General features: G+C 41.6%; 1 protein-coding gene across 28 annotated transcripts in view; it reads right to left on the reverse strand.

Moving 5' to 3' along the window:
- Positions 1-17,772, reverse strand: part of Fhos (Formin homology 2 domain containing) — a 395,727-nt gene extending 377,955 nt beyond the window's left edge. For all 28 annotated transcript variants that reach the window (XR_010854741.1, XR_010854734.1, XR_010854742.1 and 25 more), the window contains exon 1: positions 10,704-17,772. Coding sequence is in view for 18 of the 28 variants with exons in the window: in XM_067112895.1 (XP_066968996.1) it covers positions 10,704-16,910 (6,207 nt within the window). In the remaining 10 variants the exon portion in view is untranslated. The remainder of the gene's footprint in view (positions 1-10,703) is intronic.
- Positions 17,773-25,156: the final 7,384 nt, after the last annotated feature.

Below are 25,156 nucleotides of genomic sequence, written 5' to 3' on the forward strand. Positions count from 1 at the left end.
GTTACGGGGGCACTGTGGTTATTAAAAATGCGTGTGTATATATATGTATACAATAATAAAAAAAAAATATATATATATATATATATATATATATATATATATATATATATATATATATATATATATATATATACTTCTCGATTGATTCTACAGAATTTGCAGTTGAGACAATATGAACAAACGCATGTGCATGCATGCATGCATGAATGTTTGCCAACACCTCCGCAGCAAAAGGCTGTCCTGCTGTTTATCCAACTTTTATTCCGCAAACTAATTTCCTTCGTGCCTAAATTCGTCAGGGATCTAAAAGACTTCAACAGTCGACGGAATTTCTCATCATCTCTTCCTGAGATATTATTGCTCTCGAATCTGATGTCTGGTGGATTAAAGAACTTTGGCCAACGGCCAAGCGCTGCGACCTATGAGGTCATTCAGCGCTGAAAGGGAAATTGGCAGTGAGAAGGTTTGAAAGGTGTGACAGGAGGAAAACCTCGCAATAGCAATGTGAAGCAATTGTTAGAGAGGTTGGAAAGTAAGGTGGAGGAAAGAATATGAACGGAGGTACAGAAAAAGGAACGAAAGGGGTTGCAGCTAGGGGACGCTGCAAAGAACCTTAAATAATGCCTACATTATATATATATATATATATATATATATATATATATATATTAATTTTATCACTTACACAATTATCTGTGCATTCATACAATTACTAACAGGACCTCATTGAAACTGGATGGCGTCTAGCGGAGATAGTTATTCAATAAAAGTTACAAGCTTTCCAGGGCTAGCAATCCTCATCGTCTCCGCTAGAAACCATCCAGTTTCTATATATATATATATATATATATATATATATATATATATATATATACATATATATATATATATATATATATATATATATAGATATATATATATATATATATGGATAGGCTTTAGAATTTTAAAAAAATTACTCTTCTGTTCAAAAACTTTAAACAGCTCAAATCAAGGTTACAGGATTCAGAGCTAAAAAAAAAATATATTAATCTTTTACGTTCCAATCAGTCTTCTACATAAAGTTGTTCATTTAGATATGGATCCTACTCGAATCTTAATAGAATAAACAATTGAATCGAAAGAGAAGCGGGCCGTTAATTTTAAAATAAGTAGACAACTCTTCGATGAGTTCGCTAAAAATTTCAGCTCACTTCTAAAACAAATTTAAAGTCCTGCCAACCTCTGACACATTACCGGTCACGCAAGAAAATAGAAATGACTCAAAAATTGTTTTGAGTAATTTGAATCCGCGGGTGCGGGAGAGAGAGAGAGAGAGAGAGAGAGAGAGAGAGAGAGAGAGAGAGAGAGAGAGAGAGAGAGAGAGAGAACACTGGTTTTCGCTGCCGTGACATCTAAAAGAAGAATATATAAAACGAGATGTATTTCTCAACGCGAACTTTCGAAAATCCGTACCTCAGCCATTTTCTGCGTCAAATGCCGAAAGAGTCAACGAACTTTGGGTGATTCGTTATATTAAGTCTTGGAGAAGAAACTTTTTCAGGTTTTATTGTGGCAATTACGTTAAATTGCTTCGAAAGAAAAACAGGATTAGTCTCCTTTACGAATAAGAAAATATTCCGTAGCTTACTGCTGCATGGTACAAACACTAACAAACAATACTAATATTAAAATAGAAGCCCAGACATGTTTGTCTACCGGGGCGTTTGCGTGTTTACGTAAACATGCCATTTAAATACTTTGTTTATATACATATGTATATATACATATTTTGTTACACACATAGATATATATATATATACATACATATACAATATATTATATTTGTATACATATACCGTATAAATATACATATAGATATAAATTATATGTTACACATATGTTACATACATATACAGTATATATATATATATATATATATATATATATATATATATATATATATATATATATATATATATATATATATATATATATATACACACAAGTCTTGAGGCATTTACTTTCTCTCTCTCTCTCTCTCTCTCTCTCTCTCTCTCTCTCAAAAAGGATTGGGTAAATGACGAGGAATGGCGATTAATAATAGAATTAGTTAAGCTCTGCAAATCATTATACCATTTTAATTAATTTGACAAAATATCTGGCAAGAACTATAATTTGGGTAATTTCACTGGCTTCCGCAATCATTCCTTTAAAAAACTATAATATTATTTCCCAAGTCACGTTCAATCATTCAGCAACAAACAAACATTCAGAGCGGTTTATCAGTATACACGGAAGTAAGCAATTACCTCCTTTCAGAAGTGAATGATGAGACCTCCTCTGTTAATGGAAATCTGTACAAATATAGCTTTATAAGTCTGAAGAACTGTTTAGTGCGCATGTTGCAGTATATAATGTTGCGTAAAGGCCTGGCCACACTAGGAAACGTTGTTTGGAAACAAAGTTTGCCAACTGTCTGCAAACAGTTTATTGGAAACTGTAAGCAGTTTGCAAGCTGTTTCCAAACTGTCTGCAAACTCTGTTTCCAAACAATGTTTCCTAGTGTGGACAGGCCTCAAGTTTCACTGCTAATGTCAAATATGCTTAAAAAAATTACAGGTATGACAAAGTACAAAATAACTTGTAGCCTACAGAACGGCCAATATGCATTCCTGTGTTGAAGAGACGAAGTATCTTATCCTTTGATGATAACTAAAGTACAACAAACATACTGACACTTTTAAAAAGACTCGAGATCGTGGCAGTCCTCAGATCTTGAAAACTACTGAGGCTAGAGGGCTGCAAATTGGTATATTGATCATCCACCCTCCAATCATCAAACATACCAAATTGCAGCCCTCTAGCCTCAGTCGTTTTTATTTTATTTAAGGTTAAAGTTAGCCATAATCGTGCTTCTGGCAACGATATAGGATAGGCCACCACCGGGCAGTGGTTAAAGTTTCATGTGTCGCGGTTCATACAGCAATATACGGAGACCACCGAAAGATAGACGTATTTTCGGTGGTCTTGATTATACGCTGTAGCGGCTGTACAGAAAATTCGATTGCGCCGAAGAAACCATGGCGCACTTTTACTTGTTTTTTTTTTTTTTTTATAAGTAAGAGCTGAAGAGGTATGCTGAAAAACATACCAAACCTCCTGTTATTACAGTTATAAACATTCAATTGTATATGCGGATGGGCATCTCGTACCTAAACGCTAAAATATTAGGAATGCCTCCTTCTAAATGAAGAGCCGTAAGGATGGTGGCGTTAGCGGGTTAAAGAAAGGGGGTTCATAGTGGAAACTTCCTCTTATTCACCTGTCAAAGAATAAAAATGGCAGCGACAGTTGTCATAACTGCTTCCTAGAGCCGGCCCCTACTGTTGGAAACGACTCCAGGATCCTGTGAAGCCGTCTTCAGCTCCTGAAGCATTCCTGGAGAAACGTCCATTGGATTATAAGGTCTTCTTAAATTCTTAAAGACTCAGGATCCTGTGAAACCGTCTTCAGCTCCTGAAACATTCTCGGAGAAACGCCCATTGGGTTATAACTTCTCCTTAAATTCTTAAAGACTCCAGGATCCTGTGAAGCCGTCTTCAGCTCCTGAAACATTCTTGGAAGAACCCCCATTGGATTATAACGTCTTCTTAAATTCTTAAAAGACTCCAGGATCCTGTGAAGCCATCTTCAGCTCCTGAAGCATTCTTGGAGAAACCCCCATTGGATTATAAAATCTTCTTAAATTCTTAAAGACTCCAGGGTCCTGTGAAGCCATTTTCAGCTCCTGAGGGGTTCCTGGAGAAAAGCCCATTGGATTATAACGTCTTCTTAAATTCTTAAAGACTCCAGGATCCTGTGAAGCCGTCTTCAGCTCCTGTCGGATCCGTTTCCCCCGAGGAAATCTTCGAAGCCTTTCGTCTCCAGGAAGGACCAAATCCCATTTCTTCCCCATAAAAACATCCAAAGGCTTCAGAGCCTAGAGATCGTCTTGAAGCCTACGGAAGCATCCAAAAGCCTCCTGAATTCATCTCCATAAAACTATATTCTTTACTATTTGCAAGAAATCCAAAGACTACCGAGCCTGTATATTGTCTTGAAGTCTTCGGAAGCCCCAGGAGCCTCCAGAATTCCCAGAAGCTTTCATAATTCCCAGATTCCCTACTGTCACCCCGGGGAGGACAAGATCCACTTGGAAATTATTATGTGTTATATATATACATACATACATACATACATACACACACACATATATATATATACAGTACACATATACAGATATATATGTATATATATATATGTATGTATGTATATGTGTATATATATATATATATATATATATATATATGTGTGTGTGTGTGTGTGTGTCTGTGTGAATTATATATTCATGTGCCGTGTGAATGATTCTCAAGTGCAGTAGAAAAGAACACACTGTACGATTCATTTACCCGAAGATCTACAGGAGTGCGAGAACAAGTGCCAAGTAGGCGTTTCGCAAAATGCCCCATGGGCGTACGTGACCTCATTTTGGGAAATTCCCCAAACAGAATGACTAAAGGGAAAGTAAAACTAGCGGGAAGATACTGATAGAACAGGTACCCAATTCACTGCTTAAGTCAACACAGTTGCAGTGTGTCTTATAGGGGCGTTTATATCTCAAAGTTTGTAAGAGACTTCCAAATGTTCTCTAAAACCGCTTTCCGAAAACAAGGTAGAACGAATTTCATACAGTCTAACTCTGTGGCGTTCTACTTTCGCGAGAATCCTAGATTTGAGGACAGTGGAACTTCGATTCAGCCATGATGCATGCCTGATCACACGTTTATCTAGTAGCTGAAAGAGTGATTTATCATTTCCATTATGATCATTATCACTTAAAGTGTTAGTAACTGTTTTTATCCTAACTGTGTTTATCAAACACACACAGTTTCCCATCAGAAGTAATCAAGGTGAAATCAGGAGTAAATAGTAGAACGGAGGACGAAGAATCAGAAAAACGGGCCAAGGCTTATCTAACGTCCTCCACACACACACACATACACTGACACGAGCGCGCACACACACACACACACACACACACACACACAAACTGACACGACAAAGTCAAAATTCCACTGATGCATGAATTTTCCATCTGATAACACAAAAATCCTGACTTAAATTCATACACAAGAACCTGGTATCGATCAGTTGAAACGTCCTACAATCTTTCAGTAAACGATAAATGACAAAGAACATCCACTCCAATCACAAAACACAGCAAGCCACAAGGAGGAGGTGAAAATCAAGGAGGAGATTGAAGTCGAGGAGGAGGTTGAAGTCAAGGAGGAGGATGAAGTTGAGGATGAGGTTGAAGTCAAGGAGAAGGTTGAAGTCGAGGATGAGGTTGAAGTCAAGGAGGAGGTTGAAGTCGAGGAGGAGGTTGAAGTCAAGGAGGAGGTTGAAGTCGAGGAGGGGGTTGAAGTCAAGGAGGAGGTTGAAGTCGAGGAGGGGGTTGACGTCAAGGAGGAGGATGAAGTCAAGGATGAGGTTGAAGTCTAGGAGGAGGTTGAAGTCGATTTCAAGTTTGAAGTCAAGGAGGAAATTGAAGTCGAGGAGGAGGTTAAAGTCAAGGAGGAAATTGAAGTCAAGGAGGAAATTGAAGTCGAGGTGGAGGTTAAAGTCAAGGAGGAAATTGAAGTCAAGGAGGAAATTGAAGTCGAGGAGGAGGTTAACGTCAAGGAGGAAATTGAAGTCAAGGAGGAGGTTGAAGTCAAGGAGGAGCTTGAAGTCAAGGAGGAGCTTGAAGTCTAGGAGGAGGTTGAAGTCAAGGAGGCACCCTGATATCTGTCCTCTCAGCTGAATCCAAGGCTATCACACACCTTCGAATTCGGGAAATGTTTTGGGCAAAGCCGTGGTAAGAGATTACGAGAAGGAAGGCCTGTGCTCTACCTGGCACTGGTTGAGTGCCAAGCCTTGGCTGACCAGTGCCCACCAGACCAAGGTCGCTCTCCTTGAACAGCTGCATAACTCTCGCGCACTCTCAACAAAAACACACCAAGCAGCCATTTGTCTCGGCATCTGCTCTTTTTTTTATCTTTATTTTTACTCTCTACTCAAGGGATAACAGCGTTTAAGGCCTCGTTTACTGTATTGCTTGTTTTGACCAAAGTTGAAATATTATGTTGGAATTAAGGCGTCCACTTCTGAGTAGATACAGTGACCAGCATCAACCCTTACTCTTTTTAACAATACAAAAATGAAGTCTGGTGGAAATAAATGCTTTTAAATAGGGTCAGTGGAAGTTTTAAATACGGTCAGTACAAATGTTACAGCACAAAAACAAGAATGTGGCCTAACGCTGAAAATGTAGGTGGCAGATCACAAGATATGATGCTCGTACTGCTTGCCTGGTGCAACATCCTGCCAAGAAAACCTCATTGTAGAGAAAGCTATAATGATGCTTATTAAGAAATAAGACTTAAAGATAAATACATACACAAACCACATTGCATACGAACAGATTTTTCAGTTAGAATAAATACCTCGACTAATTCATTTTTGTGTTTGAAAATTAAATAAAACAAGTGAAAAATGCGCCAAAGTTTCTTCGGCGCAATCGAGTTTTCTGTACAGCCGCTACAGCGTATGATCAAGGCCACCGAAAACAGATCTATCTTTCGGTGGTCTCGGTATAATGCAGTGTGAGCCGCGACCCATGAAATTTTAACCACGGCCTGTTGTGGCCTATCCTACATCGTTGCCAGAAGCACGATTATGGCTAACTTTAACCTTAAATAAAATAAAAACGACTGAGGCTAGAGGGCTGCAATTTGGTATATTTGATGATTGGAGGGTGGATGATCAACATACCAATTTGCAGCCCTCTAGCCTCAGCAGTTTTTAAGATCTGAGGGCGGACAGACAAAGTGCGGACGGACAAACAAAGCCGCGACAACAGTTTTCTTTTACAGAAAACTGAAAAAAACTCAAGTATATGGTATTTACGCTTCATTCTTGAAAGTAGGATATTATGCTTTTTATTGTGGTACTTTAGTGATAAGATTCTGAAATAGTTTCTCCAGTTAAAGGGACCTTTGTAAATAAAACCTACTACTTAATCTCTCAAGGGAGGCTTAAATGAAATGTAGACCTCGCAGGAGAGGGTGGAAAGTAACACCGAAGAAAAAGAATATGAACGGAGGTACAGTAAAAACGAATGAAAAGGACTCCAACTAGGGGGCAGAGGGGAAGCTGCAAAGAACCTCAAGTACTGCCTACAGTGCACAGCGTGAGGTGCACTGACGGCACTAACCACCACCTACGGGGGTTAAAGGATACGTCACTGAACCATTGCCAAATTGGAAGGAAAATGACACTTGTCTCGCACAAGGGACACTTCTCTGTCATGTCCTGTCATCCATTACGGCCGTTAGGCATGCGTTTCCCCATTCTTTTGTCATCACTTCCATGACATTACGAGCATCGACCGTAAGTGGCCCACTTTTCTCTCTCTCTCTCTCTCTCTCTCTCTCTCTCTCTCTCTCTCTCTCTCTCTCTCTCATGTATATATATACATATACATATATATATATATTATATATTGACACGCTGTATATGTGATGTATATATAATCTGAGCTTTTCAGTCGAGAAACATGCCAAGTGCCATTTTTAAAATATAATAAATGAAATCAAAAATACTTTGGCCCAGGATGGCGCTTGGCATGTTTCTCGACTGGAAGGCTCATATATATAATGTATATCTATATATTAAAGACAAAATACACGAAGGACAGAGAAACACTGGATTTTGTCTCTATTTATATATTCATCAAGTTCCATATTTTCGTGATTCAGTTATACATGTATATATGTATATATATATATATATATATATATATATATATATATATATATATATATATATATATATATATATATATATATATATATATATATATAATTTATACATGTATACATTGTGTGTGTGTGTGGTTGGTGTATGCAAGTATGCATGCGCATGTAATTTAGAACTTCGATGACATGTTGACTATTAAATTAATATACATGAGGACAAAATCAACCTTGGGAAACCGTCTCTACAATCCGGAAGGCATGGATTACCTCCAAGTCTACCAAGCAACACCAGATTAAGCCAAAATTGAAACAAGCAAATAAAATCTTCAAGTGCAGAATCCCGGAACGGTCCAAACACAAATAAAAAAATATCAAAGGAAACGAGTGATATGAAAAGTCAAACTGGATTATACTCCATATGATAAGAATTAATTTAAATCTAGGAAATTTAACGTGAGATCAACAAGGGGAGGAGATTTACTTAATGTACATAACAGATATTTACAGTAGCTACATATGACATCAATTCAGATGAATCAATTAAGCAAAACTTCAACATAAGTTAAAATGAAAAAAGAGAATGTCGATGAAGAATGAAATACTATGTCTCTGAAATTAAGTACAGGTTAAATAGAAAGACATTCAAGAAGCAGTACACTCCGTATTTCTTCTTCATCTCGATCGTTAAAAAGAAATTGCTATTAATAAGAACACGCGGACTATCCCTAACCGTCCCGATGAACGGCATATTTTCTAATAATATCAAGCGGAGTTAAACCTGCGACTTAAAATGTAAACTTTCTCCAGCTAACTTTCGTAAGAACCTGTTGAAATAAACCATCAACGAAACGACTGTTTACCTCGACCAAATGAACATATAACGCCAAGTTTGGCATTCACACTTACAGCCACTTGTCGGCAGGGCTTTCAGTCGCCTTCAATTAGAATCAGATAGCTTCCAATATCTGTGTTATATTCTTACGTGTTTTCATTTTGCTAAAAAGCAATGCTTCAACTTAGATTAGAATAGAACAAAGAATTTAGGCCAAAGGCCAAGCGCTGGGACCTATGAGGTCATTCAACGCTGAAACGGAAACTGACAGTAAAAAGGTTCGAAAGGTGTGACAGTAGGAAAACCTCCCAGTTGCACTGTGAATCAATTGTTGGAAGATGGTGGAAAGTAAGATGGAAGAAAGAGAATATGAATGGAGGTACAGTAAAAGGAATGAAAGGGGTCGCAGCAGGTGCACTGACGGCATTAACCCCCCTACGGGAAATGCTTTAACTTACCTGTGAACTGATTTACTTCGGTTAATGCTGCTGTAACATTATAACAACAATCACGACAATGATTGGATACTCAGTTTCTTTACCCGGTGTTTATCATATTTTTTCTGTAAACAAGTCTTCATCTTAATGTTAATTGTGTAACAGACTCAATAATATCGGCTATGATGAGACATGGCGTCTCGAAGTTGACAGCTAGTTATACCTCAGTCCTCGAACCTGCTATTTTATCTCGTGTGTATAAAGCGCAGTTAGACATCGCACGAAAACATGGAACCCACCTTTAAGAAAACATTGCCAGTCGCAGGGATTTTGTGTGAATACAAGATAAACAATTGCTCAAAAGATTAATGGCCGTGACGAAAGCTGTCAACGGTTGCTAAACTGTCGCTGTTTATTCGAACTTAAAAAGCGGGTTAATTCTCTGCATCTTTCCTGGCAATTGGCAACATTGTTAACGAATTTACCGCTGATAATATACGAACGTATGTATGTATATGTATATATATATATATATATATATATATATATATATATATATATATATATATATATATATATCTTTCGACTCACTGATTCTTGCAGATCAATATGCAAGAGCCAAAACACTAGAAAATCATCAGTGGTATTCACAGACTTAAATACAATATAATGCACTTGTTAAAAAGTTCCCCAAAACATTTTAAGCAATATTGCTCTAGATAGCATAATGATTAAAGAAAACCTAAGAAAATGGTTAATATATAAAATAAAATCCTTCGAAAACTGAATAAAAACGAAGCAAATAAACTGTACTTTATTATAAGTACTGAGAGAAAATTCTCATTGTGATATCTGGTCTGGGAACGTGAATGATAAGGACGAATGTACACTATTTTCTTTTAGCAGTGTACGACAGGCGGTTTGTGCTGTTCCCAGGTGGATAAGTTTTCTTGCAGGCCGCATCCTAGTGCCATTCTTGAAGAGAGTAAGGAGCATTATATTTATAGCAGATAAATCCCTTTCTCAAAAGCTATACATAGCTTTAGATGAATGAACGTGGAAAGGGAAATTGCACCTCGCCTTTTGCAATGGAAACCACTTACATACGGAGTTTAGGTAACAACGTTTGCTTAGTGTGCTTACTATCTTAAATATATGCAAAGACAGCTATTGTATGACAGAAAAGTTACCAATGGTTTCAATCTCCCTACACTCCAACCGTCGTTCTAGTTGATTATTTACATAGTTGCTGCGGCATTCGGCAACGTTTGCGTTCCAGGGACATCGCCCCCGGTACCCCTAACGTTTCGAAACGTTCCTGATCAGCTGATAGGCTGGCTGCGTCATCCGGGAACCTAATAACCAACGTTGTTGGCAAGAGCATAAAACCAGCTTGTTTATAACAGTTGCTAAAATATTCAAAACTGGCAAAAAATCAAATAAGTTTTTTTTCATACTCAGCAAACAACGCATACAGTTCCTCGTTTAGTAGATAACCAGTCGAATAAAATAAGGACTGTGAGATATGGGTAAGGTATCTGGTTAGTCAAACATAGAATATTTCTTTCTTTCTAAAGCTAGGTATATCAGTGTCATGCTTCCGGGTGTACTCACTTCATTTCCGCCTTCTTTGGGAAGGTTCTCCTCCAGGGAGAAGCTGTTGGTCTTTTTCCTGCGTCGTCTGACGGTCTTTGACTTCGTCTTACTGGAGTCATCGGAATCACTGTCACTGTCATCACTATCGCTCTCGACGGGGGATTTAGCCTTCGACTGACTGGGCGAAAGCCTAGCGGACATCTTGGTGTGATCGTCAGATGCACCACTTTGATTTTCCGTGCTCTTCTCCTTGTCCGAACCTCCCGATTCCCCTCCTTTTTCCTCCTGGTACCCCTCCATTTTGTGCAGGTTGGCGTAGCGCTGCCGCCTGAGGCGCCTCCTCCTCTCGAAGATCTCATCGTAGACCTTATCGGACAGCTCCCCGCCGTCGAAACAAATCGACTCCTGCGATATGTACATGGAGCTCCGATCTTCCGTCTGACTGCTGTCGCCTTCCAAGGTCCGCTTCCTCCTCTGCCTCCTCGCGAAGATCTCCTCGTAGTCCTTGCTGTTCGCGGAGGAGTCCCTCGTCAGGCTGTTGTCGTCGTCTGTTCGCTGTCGTCGTCTTAACGTCGCCTCCGCAGAGCCTGACCGAGGCTGGTCCGATTCCTGCGGAAGGACGCTCTCCTCCCCTAGCGACTGCAGGCTCCTCCTTTTGATCGCGTTGTCGTCCTCCGCGTTTTCCTCGGCGACCGACTGCCTGCTCCTTCTGCGCACTGGCTGGCTGGTCTCTTCTTTCGAGGCTTCCTTACTCTCTACCTCTTCGAGGCGCCTACCTCTTCGCCTCCTCCTTTCCTCCACAATTTCCTCGAATTTCTTGATGAAGTTGAACCCTGAAAATCCGGCGAAGGTCTCCAAGTAGCCCCCTGCCGCCTCTTCCTTCGTCTCCCTCCTCCTCCTCCTCCTAACTGATGTTGAGGCCTCCGATTCCTCTACCCCCTTTTCTTCTCCCTCTTCTTCTCCCCTTTCTGGTTTCGCTGGTAATTCGGCACTCGCCTCTGTTCCTTTGCTTTCCTTGTCTGCATTCCTATCGGGGGATTTTTCTTGCTTCAAGCTGACAGGTTTCTTTTCTGCCACGCCCCCTGATTTTTCAGAAGTCTGGGCTGCGGTTTCTCGGTCCTTTCCCTCCCGTTCTTTGGCCTTACACTTCTCCTTTATTTCGTTTCTGTTTCCTTTTTCCACTTCGTCGTTTAAGTTCAGTTCTGTCTCTTGGTTTTGTTTCCTGCTCTCTTTCTCGTGTCGCCTCTTCCTCTTCCTCTCCCTTCTCTCTTCCTTAGCCATCCTCCGCAGTTCCTCCTCATCTATTTTATAGTCTTTGCCGTGCCTCAGCTTCAGTTTAAGCATTATTTCATCTTTTATCTCCTGTTCTTCCACCTCGTGTCTTATTCTTCTCTTCTCCCGCCTGTCATCTTCGTAGCTGACCTCGTCCAGCTTTGTTTTAGCGCATTCATCTGGAAATGTTTTCTTTTCAGTACTGGCATTTATAACAGTACCTTCGTTCTTAATTTCAGTAATCTCTTCGGTGGGTTTGTGTCCTTCGGATTTACTCTCCTCAGTAACATGACTGACGACAACGTCGGCATTAATCACTTTGACAGCCGGTTTTTCTAGCACGGAATTTTCACCCGACTTGACACTTTCAACAATGATGTCACCCTTGATGCCTTTCACTTTGGTAGCCTCCTCCTCCTCCCCCTCCCCCTCCTCCTCCTCCTCCTCCTCTTGTTCTCCGTTAAACGTGCTGCACACGATACTCAGGCTGACACCGACTTCGTTGGCATCAGACACGATACTTTCAAACTCCGACTGCCTATCTTCACACTCGGCCCCCTCTGGACTGGGTCGTCGGTTGCCCTTGGAAGCAGACTTACCGTCCGATGGAGGCCCTTTGGGTGGAGCTGTCCCCTCTACTGCGCCACCTGTTTTGTGGTCGTTTGTTTCGCTCTCATCCGAATCGCGTTCTTCTTCGGCTTCGATGCGCTGAGGGGCGTCTTTGGACTTCTGCAGCGTGCTCTGAAGTAAGGCTATCTTGTTCTTCTTGGCTGCGATGATTTCCCGCAGAGCGGAGATGTCAGACTGCTGCTCATGAGTGTCAGAGGGCCCGGCTCTCTCTATGGCCGCCTCTGGCTGGTCCCCCTTCTCCCGTACTTCCCCATTTTCTGTGGTCGTCTCTGCATGCGTTTTGCTTGTGACTTTTGCGTCAACGTCCTTTCCATCAGTAGTTTCTACTAGATCCCTTTCTTTCGTACTGGAATTTTCTGTTCCTGGTTTATCTTTGCTGACAGAACTGTCGATCAAGTGGTCGTTTTCCCCGTTGGAATTTTCCGCTGCATGATCGTCTTTGGAACTGGAAAGCTCCATCGAAAAATATTCTGTCGAGCTAGAGTTCTCTGTTGCGTGTCCGTCCTTGCAACTAGAGTCTTCTGTTGCGACGTCATCTTTGCAACCAGAACTTTCTGCCTCTGCTGCAGGTTCATCCTTGGAGCTGGAACTTTCCGCTGCGCGTTTGTCGTTCGCGTTTGTGTCGCCTGGCCTCTCCTCGTTCACCTCACGTTTGCCCTCTTCTTCTTCTTCTCCTTCTTCTTCCACTGCCTGCGTTTTCGCCGTTTTCTTCGCTCCCTCCTCTTTGCCCCTCATCTTCTCCCTCTCCTCCTTCCTCTGCAGACTCTCCCTCACCCTGCGCAGATACGCCTCCGCCTCCTTTTTGAGCCGTTCCTTTTCCCTCCTCTTGCGATCCTCCTCTTCCAGTTTCATCTGTTCCTCGATGATTTTCATCCGAGCTTCTCTTTTGACGCGTTCCTCCTCCTCCCTTATCCGCTCCTCCTCTCTCCTGATTCGCTCTTGCTCCTCCCTTATCTTGCGTTCTGCCTCCTCCTTTATTCTGCGCTTTTCCTCTTCGATCTTTCTCTTCTCCGCCTCTCTCCGTTCCTCCTCCTCTCTCTTGATTCTCTCTTCCTCCTCTATTTTCTTGCGCTCTTCCTCCGCTTTTCGCAAGCGCTCTTCTTCCTCTCTCCTTATCCTCTCCTCCTCCAGTCGAATTTTCTCCTCTTGCTCTTTCCTGTACATCTCTTCTTCGTCCGTGATTCTCTTCCATTCCGCCATCATCATCTCTCGGCATTCCTCTTTCATTTTCGAATAATAAGCCTTGAAGGTTCGGTTCCTCTCGGCATTATCCGCGCGCCTGGCGCCGTCTTGCTTGTGAGCACCGGCCTCTCCTTCTCCTTCTTCTTCTTCTTCTTCTTCTTCTTCTTCCTTTCCGGCCTTGGAGGGCCTTTTGCCCTTGCCCTTCTCTCTAGGCTCTGGGCCCGCCCCTTCTTCACAACTCACCTTCTTCTTCATTCGCCTCTTGGGCTTTCCCCCGCCGTCTTCTGCAATCTTTTTCCTTCTCTCCTTCTTGTACTGCGCACCGTCACCGACCAGGCTTAATATTTCGTAGAGTTCCTCCTCTGTCAAGTGGCTGAGGGAACTGGCTTCTAGCTCCTCAAAGCCCACCTTCTTAGCAGACGATCTTTTAGGGGGCTGTCTGTCAGAGTGCACGTGAGCCTCTGTTGTTCCGTTCGCCGACTTGCAGTTTGCATCTTCTAGAGATTCCTTATCTGGTTTATCGGAAACAGTTTCCGTGTCGCCTTTCTTATCATCGTCAGGTGCACCAGGCCGGTCTTTTAAGCCGGTCTTCTCCGCTTCCTCGAGGTTTTCAATTTTTGCCGACGTTGCATTTTCACCTGCACCCTGAATCTCTTGCTTAGCCGCGCTAGTGGAGTTTTTAAGACTGTCGTCGTTATCGAGCTGCAAAAGGATAACAGTCTTTTCCTGTTTCTGCTGATCTGCCTCCTTTTCATTTTCTTCTTCATTTTTCTCTAACGGCGTTCCGAGGCGATTCGCCTTGATCCAGTACTCGTTAATTCTCGGTTCATCCGTGGTGTCTAGACCTTCAGAATCTTGCAGTTCGGCATCGTTCAGTTCATTCTGCACGTCGTCGTCACTCGCTGAGACACGGAGTATCTCCTCTTCGTCGTCCGACGATTTGAGATCCTTCTTCAGCAAGGAATCGTCCAGTGTCTCTAGTTCATACGAACCGAAGGACTCGTAGGTCATGCTGTCACTTTCACTCACCAGCAACGTCAGGTCGTCCTTGTCCTCTGAGTGAGTGACGTCATCGTGACTGTCAAGTCCACCGGTTGATGCAGCAACAACAGCAGTCTCTCCGTTTTGAAATTCCTCGTCGGCATTCGTCGCGTCACATCCGGCGATCTCGTCCTTTATCGTGACGAGTCGGTAATAGTCATCTGTCAGGTCAACGTTCAGGCGAGACTCCTCGAGGATATTACCCTCTTCACGTGCGGCAACGTTTTGTGAATCGGGTTTCCCCGATACCGCCGCGTCCTGACCGTTCGCATGAACTTCGGCATTGGGGTACCCATTCACAACAGGTGTGTTTTCATTCCCCTGCGTCTGGGGACCGTGACCCTCGTCTCCTCCTATCTCCGTTTTCGAGTCCGGTTTGTGCGGGTCTCGTATTTTGGCTTTTCGGGCATGGTAGTGCTCGAGCAGGTAGTCAGATTCTCTGGTTTCTGTCGCTGGGGCTTCTTTGGGTGGGTCGCTCAACTGGGCTTCCGCGTTTCGTTCGATTTCTTCAAGCTTATCGTGGCTTCCCGATTTTGACTTGTGTCTGTTCCTCCGTTTGGCTTTCTTGGGCTTGCTGTCGTTTGTCAAATCGTCATTATCAGCAGATGGTGGCTTATCACTCGCTTTACTTGAGGGAGGACCCGACTGATCCAAAACTTTTGTTTCTTTCGGCCCCCTCTGCTGGTCCTCGTGCTGAGCAGGACCTTTCTTTAAGGTTTCTGCTAGAGAATCGTCATTGACAGCAAGACCCCCTTTACCGGGAACGTTTTCTTTCTCATCAGAGTGCTGATTTGCTTTCGGCCGCTTCTTAGCTACAGAACCGTTAGCAAGTGGAATACTTTCCTTACCTCCTTTCGGGATGGCCTTGCGTACAATCTTTCCTTGAATGACGTCCACGTTTTCGTAATCATGACCTGCTGCGCTGTTCGGCGCGATGCTCTCTGTGGGCGAGAGGTTTTCGGTCGACTTTGCGTGAGAGGTTCGGTTATGGTTTCCTGACTCCTGGGAGACAGGTCGCTTTTGGATCGACGGTGACTGAGACTCTCCTGGTTGGCGGTCACGCACATGGCTGCTGCCGTTAGTCTGGAACGCTGGAAACTCTTCAGACTCTAATTTGAAGTCGCCCTCTGCGCTTACGTAATAGCTCCCCTCTTCGTCATCGTAAACCTCTTCGTTTTGACTGGAGTAGTTTTCGTAAATCGCGTCGCTGCCTTCGGGCGAGGGGAGAGGTTTACCCGACTTCGGGCGTCGCTGAACAAGAGTAAATCCGTCGCTGTCAACGACGGGAACCTTCGACGACGCCTTCCTGCGAGGACTGAGGGAGCGAGAGAGGGCACCAGACCACTGACGCCACGAACCAGGTCGATTCGATCGAGGAGCTGATGAATTGGAATTTCGATTGCTGTGAGTCGATGATGACAGTGGGGGCGGCAACGATGAAGCTGAGGAGGGCTTCTGGGGGCGCTGGCCACCGCCTTTCGCACCCTTCGAGTCTGCTGACCCTCCGTTTCGGTCATTGCTGCAAGAGGAACCGCTGCTGTCGTAGGATCCTCCCCCCCCTCCTCCTTTACCAACTAGGCCACGCCCACGTCCTCGTCCTCGCCCACGGCCCCTTCCTCTTTCCTGCCCAGCGTCAGGCACGGTGCCTTCGTGCGATTTGGGTTTGACGGAGACAGAGCCAGCCGCGCCCGTGGCGCGCGTCGGCGCTGAATGGGAGGCAGAGGGCGGGGTCTTTGTTGATGGATGACTGGGTGTGGAAGCAATATTCACTGGGTCTGTGGCTGCTGCGGTTGTCAGAGCAGAGGAGAGGGACAGGGCGGATGACGTCTGAGTGCCAGGTTTGGGTCGCGGAGGGGACGGAACGACAGCCGCCGCCACGCCTGGTACAGGCAGGCTGGAAGCGGCGGCTGCTGCTGTCCTTTGCGTGGGCGGACGCTTCGGTACTTGCACTCCCGAGGACGTCGAAGGACCTCCGCTGGGAGGACACTCCACCGCTCCTTTGCCATTCTCCTGCGCGTCTTGCTGGGTGGCGGGTGGGTTACGCGGGCCGTAAAAGGCTCTTGACACGACGTCACTGAATAACCTGATCCACTCTTTCATGACTGCGAACTCAAAGGCGGCGACACTCACGCACTTGTCGCCTCCTCAGCACCCTCTGGATAACTGGCTGGCTCTGAAGGCCTCCTTCAGCCTCCCACCACAATAGACAGCGGTGGGCAGGAAGCCAAAGTCTTACTCTCTCTCTCTCTCTTTCTCTCTCTCCCGAGGCTACTGTTTTCGTCCGCCTCCTTGGTACTTTCGCTCCGCGAGTCTCTTCTGTCAAAGTTGTATCCTAACAACCTCTGGGTACGATCAATCTTTGCTTTCCAGTCATGAACGAGATTCTGGTCTATGATTATCGATATGTGCAACAGCTTTATTTTTGTTTTGATTAGTTATAACCAAAATATTTTTTCAAGATTTATAGCAATGTCACTAGATGAGCGAAATCACTTAAAACATAAAAGAAAAATATTGTGTTAATGCTTCGAACTAAAGGATTAGAATAATAATAAAAAAAGTCTTCTGATACCAGAACCTTCAAAATACAATCTGCATATCTTTTATCATCTATTATTCACAAGCTGATATTCTCAAGCCACCACGACCGCAGCGACACACACACGCACACACACCAGATGCACCATGTGCTGCAAAATGAAGCGACAGCGGGCACGCATAACATACCCATACCCTGGTAATGCCATTACGGCCGCACTTGGCAGCCGACTCGGCGTCTCGTTTTCTCGGCGGAAAACGAGGAGAGGAAAAACGCAGTCCTGTTCTCCCTCTGACAAAACAAACAACGAGGTCCCTCGGAAGCAAACCACGAACGGGAGGATGAAACAAGGAACAGAAAAAGAAAGGGAACGGGGGAGCAAGTGACGACAACAGAAAACCAGTAAAAAAAAAAAAAAAAAAAAAAATATGCGGCGAAGCTTCTTCGGCGCAATCGAGTTTTCTGTACAGCCGCTACGGCGTATAATCAAGGCCACCGAAAACAGATCTGGCTTTCGGTGGTCTCGGTATAATGCTGTACGAGCCGCGGCCTATGAAACTTTAACCACGGTCCGGTGGTGGCTTGTCCTATATCGTTGCCAGAAGCACGATCATGGCTAAGATTAACCTTAAATGAAATAGAAACTAATGAGACTAGAAGGCTGCAATTTGTTATGTTTGACGACTGGAGGGTGGATGATCAACATACCAATTTGCAGCCCTCTAGCCTCAGTAGTTTTTTTAGATCTGAGGGCGGATAGAAAAATGCGGACAGAAAAAAGTGCGGACTGAATAAAGCGCGGACGGACAGACAAAGCCGGCACAACAGCTTTCTTTTACAGAAAATTAAAAAAAATGGATAAAAGTTAAAAAGCGACAGCTAAACAAGTCAGTCACGTGCTTGTAAGCAGCACCGATGACTCAATTGCAGTCTAAGAAAACGCCGCAGCGCGCAGAGCCGGGCGAAAGTAGTTGGCTGGCAAAACTCGCAGCCTCACTGGTCGACGAAGAAACGGCGACGACCAATCACAAACCTTTAAACACACGGCTGTTTTCTCCGCTGACTGAGCACCTCCCTTTGTAAAGCATTGGTGCTGCCTCCCGGCTAACTCTGGGTTTTAAATTCACAATAAAACACACCTGACTCTCGTTGGCGAATTCCCCGAGGCCTGATTGCAAAAGCAACGTATGTCTACAATAACAAGTTCACTGTAATCGTATGTAGGGACGATTTCAGGTGGAGTAATAGCTTATAACAGCAACCTCTCTCTCTCTCTCTCTATGTACATATATATACATACATACATATATATATATATATATATATATATATATATATATATATATATATATATATATATATATATATATATATCTTCCTCTGACAATTGCACCTGCCCCCGATAATATTAAAATAATGCACGCAACAGGACCTGCAAGCACATACGGGAATTGCATAATATGACCTTTCGCATATGCGGATAAACACATATTGTACGTCCTAGCTATTCACCAGTTTAGAAATCATAAATGCTTCATGTTTCACCTTTTACACCCAAAGAAACATTTGTCTGGATGAAAGTCTTCTTGGAAAATGTTTTCTTCTCATTGGTCTAAGTATACTTATAACGAAGTAAGTAATGAAAACAACACTGTTTTTCAAAATTCCGCAACACACGCAACGCTGGGGTAAGAAGGTGATAAGAGAATAAATCTGAAAATACACAATTCTCGACAGAAATTTTTTCGTGCGGTATATTACCACAATCAGGAGTTGAAGACGTTCATCGGGACTCTGAGCCTAGATTCTTCGAGAGTTCGCGACTAAATCATGTAAAATAGTTGAATTATGAAATTTAATCTTAATAGCCAAGCATTGGAGCAACACGAACCTTCAGCTTTTTTTGTTATATAAATTCTAAAATCTCAAAAATAATTTTTTTTTTATTTTCAACTTAAAGATATAGTAAATCTCAGATCGAAAAAAGTGGTATATTCATAGGATTTTACTACTTGTTTCGATCTGAGATTTACGAAAGCTTTAATTTGAAAATAAAAATAAAATCAAATTATTTTTAGATTTTAGAATTTGTATAAAAAAAACTGAATTCCCGTGTTGCTCCAATCCTTGGCTATTAAGATTAAATTTACGACGGAAACGTGTACATTCTATTAAAATGTACTGCACTAATATGTGCGTGGATAATATTACACAAGTGAAAAATGCGATGAAGTTTCTTCGGCGCAATCGAATTTTCTGTACGGCCGCTACAGCGTATAATCAAGGCCACCGAAAATAAATCTATTTTTTGGTATAATGCTCTATGAGCCGCGGCATATGAAACTTTAACCACGGCCGGGTGGTGGTCTGTCCTATATCGTTGCCAGAAGCACGATTACGGCTAACTTTAACCTTAAATAAAATAAAAACTACTGAGGCTAGAGGGCTGCAATCTGGTATGTTTGATGATTGGAGGGTGGATGATCGACATACCAATTTGCAGCCCTCTAGCCTCAGCAGCTTTCAAGATCTGAGGCCGGACAGAAAAAGTACGGACAGACAAAGCCGGCACAACAGTTTTCTTTCACAGAAAACCAAAACAAATGCCAACATGCTACACTGTTCCCCGAATAACAATGCGGTCAGCGACCGCCACTTATTCACACATCCCGAACAAAAGCGTTATGAGTCACAAGACCCAAAACCCACGCGGGCGGAGCTGCTTGCGTTAATCGAAATCAATATCTTGGCAAGCAAAATCTGCAGCTCCGAAGAGAAAGTTTCCCCCGAGAGCGCCGACTGTTGTTGCGAAGCGTGAGCGACAAGTGGAATCTCTCCCGATTCGCTTTTGTCGACTTGATACTTCTAACGTCATTTTTGTCACGTTCCATGGGATTAGTGGCATCAACGAGACAGTCAAAAAAAGAACGAGACAGTAGTGGGCATTAGCAGGAGACCGAAGCATACCCTTTTGCTGATAAGGTTAGGGATGGGACATTCAATATCCGTGAGTGAGTCTACAGAAAGAGCAGATCTCACTTTACACCTGAATGTAACAATTATCACTGCAGTGACAGATGCTAACTAAAAGGTCTCTTTTCTGAAAACAGTAATTTTGTGGTCACGAAAGAATTCCTTAGTCTACCTACAAAGACTACAAGTTGAATACAGGATTTCAGTTCCTGGGAAAACGTCGTAAGTAAAGAGAGATAAGACATGAATTGGGTTGGCTTTCGGAATGTCTGCCGGAGATAGATTTAAATTGGCCTCCAGTATAATATCTGATTTTGTCCAAAAGTGACTGAGAAAATTGGCTGCCATTCTCCTATTTCTGCTTTATTAGCGAACCAGGTTTATGTTTCATATTCTCGAAACGAAGGCCATCGACCTACCTTTTCAAAACTGAGTCAACCAGCTAATTTGATGAATTGTGAATTCTCATGAAACTTTCACGGAATTTCACTAAAACACCTATTGGTCATCCAACCTTAACTATATGGCATAACTATTAATGGCATTTCTAAGCTTCTATTAGCTCTCTGCGTTCATAATGAATTTCATGCCCAACTTATGAGTAAAAAAAAAATAAAATTAAAAAAAGCTTGTAAGAGGACTCAGAGCGCCCAGATAAATTTCCTAACGAAACTACTGTAAATGTCTTGCAACTCTACAGAAAGGTGATCTATGTTACCACTAACCTTTGGTTGCTAACTTGCTACATAAAATATTCTTTGACAGCCGGGCACACGCTTACATAGGTGAGGATTCTCGGGGAGAACTCGTCCAGCATATTATAAGAATATGCGTAATAACATCGCTATGAAAGATCTACACTTGCATCTCAGAGAACGTTAGATATCTGTGAAATAATATAAATACATAAAAATACCCATCTGTAAACAGAGAATAATAAATATGATGTCATGTAAACAGCAGGACAACGATCGAAACGCAAAATCACAGTAGGCGTATTGGATGCTTCTACCCATCAAAAATAAGAATTCAAGAAACATTACACGCTACAGTTTTACATTTAAAAATTATCAACAAAAATACTAACATATAAAAAAATGGTTATTCTGGTACATTCCTAAAAATTGCAGGTAGAATCGCGAAGGGCATCAAGTTCGTAAAGCGTAAAAACGTGAAAGAATCATCAATGGTTAGGATAATGTATTTTGATTCAGACGAACAGAATCCTATATCATCTGTTTCTGTGGGTTTACTAAGACGATCCAAAGAAAACTAGACAACGTCTCGTAAAGAAAACGGGAAGAAGAAAACGGGAAGGAGAAAACGAGTGAAAGGACACACTTCAATATAAAAGGAATTTTGTTTTACGCTCTCAGGATACATTGCGTATTTGAGTGCACGTTAACCTGTATGATTGTAAATAAGAGTCTGCATATTACGGGGACAAGCAATATTTTCCAATTATGAACTAATTACCGAATATTGGCATGCAATTCTGCCTCTAATATTGGCATGCAATTCGGTCTCTAATATATCCTTTCTGTTTAAAAGAGTAAGATTTTGTTTCGAGAACTGGTTGGTGGCATAACAGTGCTCAATTTCTTCGTTCACTGTGAAAAGGATCTAAAACATAGCATATACACATATACAGAATTACATTCAAAAGTACTGTTTGCTACAAACATGCAATTAAAATCTGCAGAGCTTTGAATGTAAACTTCATTAATATTTTGCGACATACTTATATTATATATATATATATATATATATATATATATATATATATATATATATATATATATATATATCAAAAGTGGTCAATAATAAATCAAATATATAGCAGAGCAAGAGCCCGTGCCAGCACAAGGCTGGCTTAATTTGGAAGTAAACATATAGGTTAAATTTAGCATACCCTGATGAATTTAACAATTTCCTATTATCGCATATTTTTTTGGAATTATATGAATTAATTCTTCATCTGTCAAACGCACGCCATATATATATGTGTGTGTGTATATATATATAAATTCACTTCTCGCTATAATGTGGTTCGGATCCCACAATAAGCTGTAGGTCCCGTTGCTAAGTCACCAATTGGTTCTTAGCCACGTAAAATAAGTCTAATCCTTCGGGCCAGCCCTCTCCAGGAGAGCTGTTCATCAGCTCAGTGGTCTGGTAAAACTAAGGTATACTTATACTTATACATATATATATATATATATATATATATATATATATATATATATATATATATATGTGTGTGTGTGTGTGTGTGTGTGTGTGTGTGTGTGTGTGTGTGTGAGATGCAGCTGCGGCAGAATTAGAGCAGCCTGGTCTAAATGGAGACAGAGTTCAGGGGTGATCATTGACCAGGAGATTCCTTCGAGACTGAGGACCTAGGTCTAGAGCACACTGATCAGACCAGTGCAGCTGCAAGGTGCAGAAACGTGGGCAATGCACAGAAAAAAGGAGGGAGCCGTGGAAAGGACACAGATGAAAATGGTGGGACGGATCCTTAAAGTGTCACTGATATAAAGAATGGAATGGAATGGAATGTAGAATTTAGGCCAAAGGCCTAGCGCTGGGACCTACGAGGTCATTCAGCGCTGAAATGGAAATTGAGAGTGGAACGGTTTGAAATGTGTCACAGGAGGAAAACCTCGCAGTTGCACTAAGAAACAATTGTCAGAAGAGGATGGGTAGCAAGATGGACGAAAGAGAATATGAATGGAGGTACAGTAAAAGGAATGAAAGGGGTCGCAGTTAGGGGCCGATGGGAAGCCACAAAGAAGCTAAAGTAATGCATACAGTGCACCACGTGAGGTGCACTGACGGCATTACCCCCTTATGGAGTTGGAAAGAATGGAATGTGAATAAGTATGAAAATGGTTGGGAGTTTGTATAATAACAGATCAAGCCAGGGAAAGTAGGATGAGGTGGTACGGTCATGTGGTTCGCAGGGATGATGATGGTCTGGTTAAGAAAGCGTTTGATATGGCCGTGGAGGGTTGAGGAAGCAGAGGCTGGCAATAGAATGAGGTGGCGTGACGTTGTAGAGACAGACATGAAATTGCTGACCTCAGATCACGCAGGAGCCCAAGATAGATATTCTGTGGAGAAGGATGATTCGAGTGCCTGACCCCATAGGGAGATGGAAATAAGTTCATACGAAGAAATATACACATACATAATATATATATATATATATATATATATATATATATATATATATATATATATATATTATATTATAGAGGGTGGCTGCAGATGGAGTCTACGTTCCATTCTCAGCGAGCCGAGAAATTTGCCGCTAAAGAAAAAGAGAAAGTAATGATGATTCCGAGTCCGAATGAAAAGATAGTCTCTGCACATAATGCCCATATATATATATATATATATATATATATATATATATATATATATATATATATATATATATATATATATACACACATAGATATAATGTATATATATATGCATAAAAATATATTCATATATTCTCCATGCGCTTTCGCCTTACAAAGGTTAGCTTCACAGACGAATACAGGTAATTACAGGTACTTCTTAATAACATACTGTAGTTGGCCAAATCGTTCCTACTACTTATATCTCGACTCCCTTGCTACTGAGGCGAACAGGCAGCCTCTATGGCATCAGTTCTTGTGTATAAGTAAGTTAGCGCGAGATATTCTCCCAGATGACACACAGAGAAGACTATGAATACCGACGCACTCAGGGAAATTGATTGTACGTGATATCATGACGGAAATACAACTACGTACTTTCCCAGGCAAGTAGTCGCGACTCAGGCGCCAGTGTAACTTAAATGTGGCGCCTCATTCCCGTAGACTTTCGTCGCGATAACCGTTAACATAGGGAAGATTTTCATGATTTCAAAACCTACCTTAAAATTTTATTCGGTACAGGACACTTAGTGATGAAGGAAATGGAGATTCAAGCAAGTCAAAGGAATACTTTCAAATAACATTGGAATTACTGGTTTTCGATCAATTTTTCTTCATCTTGCAATTCAGAATATTTTCATGGATCATAGCTAAACGAAGGCTGCTTGACCAGGTTCTTGAAAATCATTATAACATCAGAATTCATCTACATAATCAAAATGGGTGTAAAAACTGAATTTTTATTATATCTCTGGGGACTTGCGACATTCCTTTTCCCTACTGTAAAAACTATACACCCTGGTGAACTAGACTCGTATATTCAGTGATACAAAAAAATACATCTTGTTAAAAAAAGATTGTTTTGAATTCTTGAAACTTGCTACATTATGATCTGAATATTTTTCTTTCAAATATGAATGAGTCTCGTTTCTGAGAAATTTTAGGAGTCGGAGAAAAACCTCTGGATAACCTTGAGCATTCTAGCTGCCATAATTCTTGAGAGGGATACGTCCACGAACTTCTAAATAATGTAATTTGAAATAGTACAAGATTTATATTATATATATATATATATATATATATATATATATATATATATATATATATATATAGATATATAGATAGATAGATAGATAGATAGATAGATAGATAGATAGATAGATAGATAGATATATATCATATACATAATTACACACTTAGATGAAGATACAAAAACGTTTCCGTGATATTTCAACAGATTTATAGAGTCGCGCGTTTCGAAATGCGTCGAAATTCTTGTGGCCTCTCGTTTACTAAATCGTCGAATGGCGCTAAGTGACGCAGAAACACATACACGTATCAATATATATATATATATATATATATATATATATATATATATATATATATATATATATATATATATATATATATATATGTATATATATATA

The sequence above is a fragment of the Macrobrachium rosenbergii genome, chromosome 12, assembly GCF_040412425.1.
Source record: "Macrobrachium rosenbergii isolate ZJJX-2024 chromosome 12, ASM4041242v1, whole genome shotgun sequence".
In the NCBI taxonomy this organism is placed as follows: domain Eukaryota; kingdom Metazoa; phylum Arthropoda; class Malacostraca; order Decapoda; family Palaemonidae; genus Macrobrachium; species Macrobrachium rosenbergii.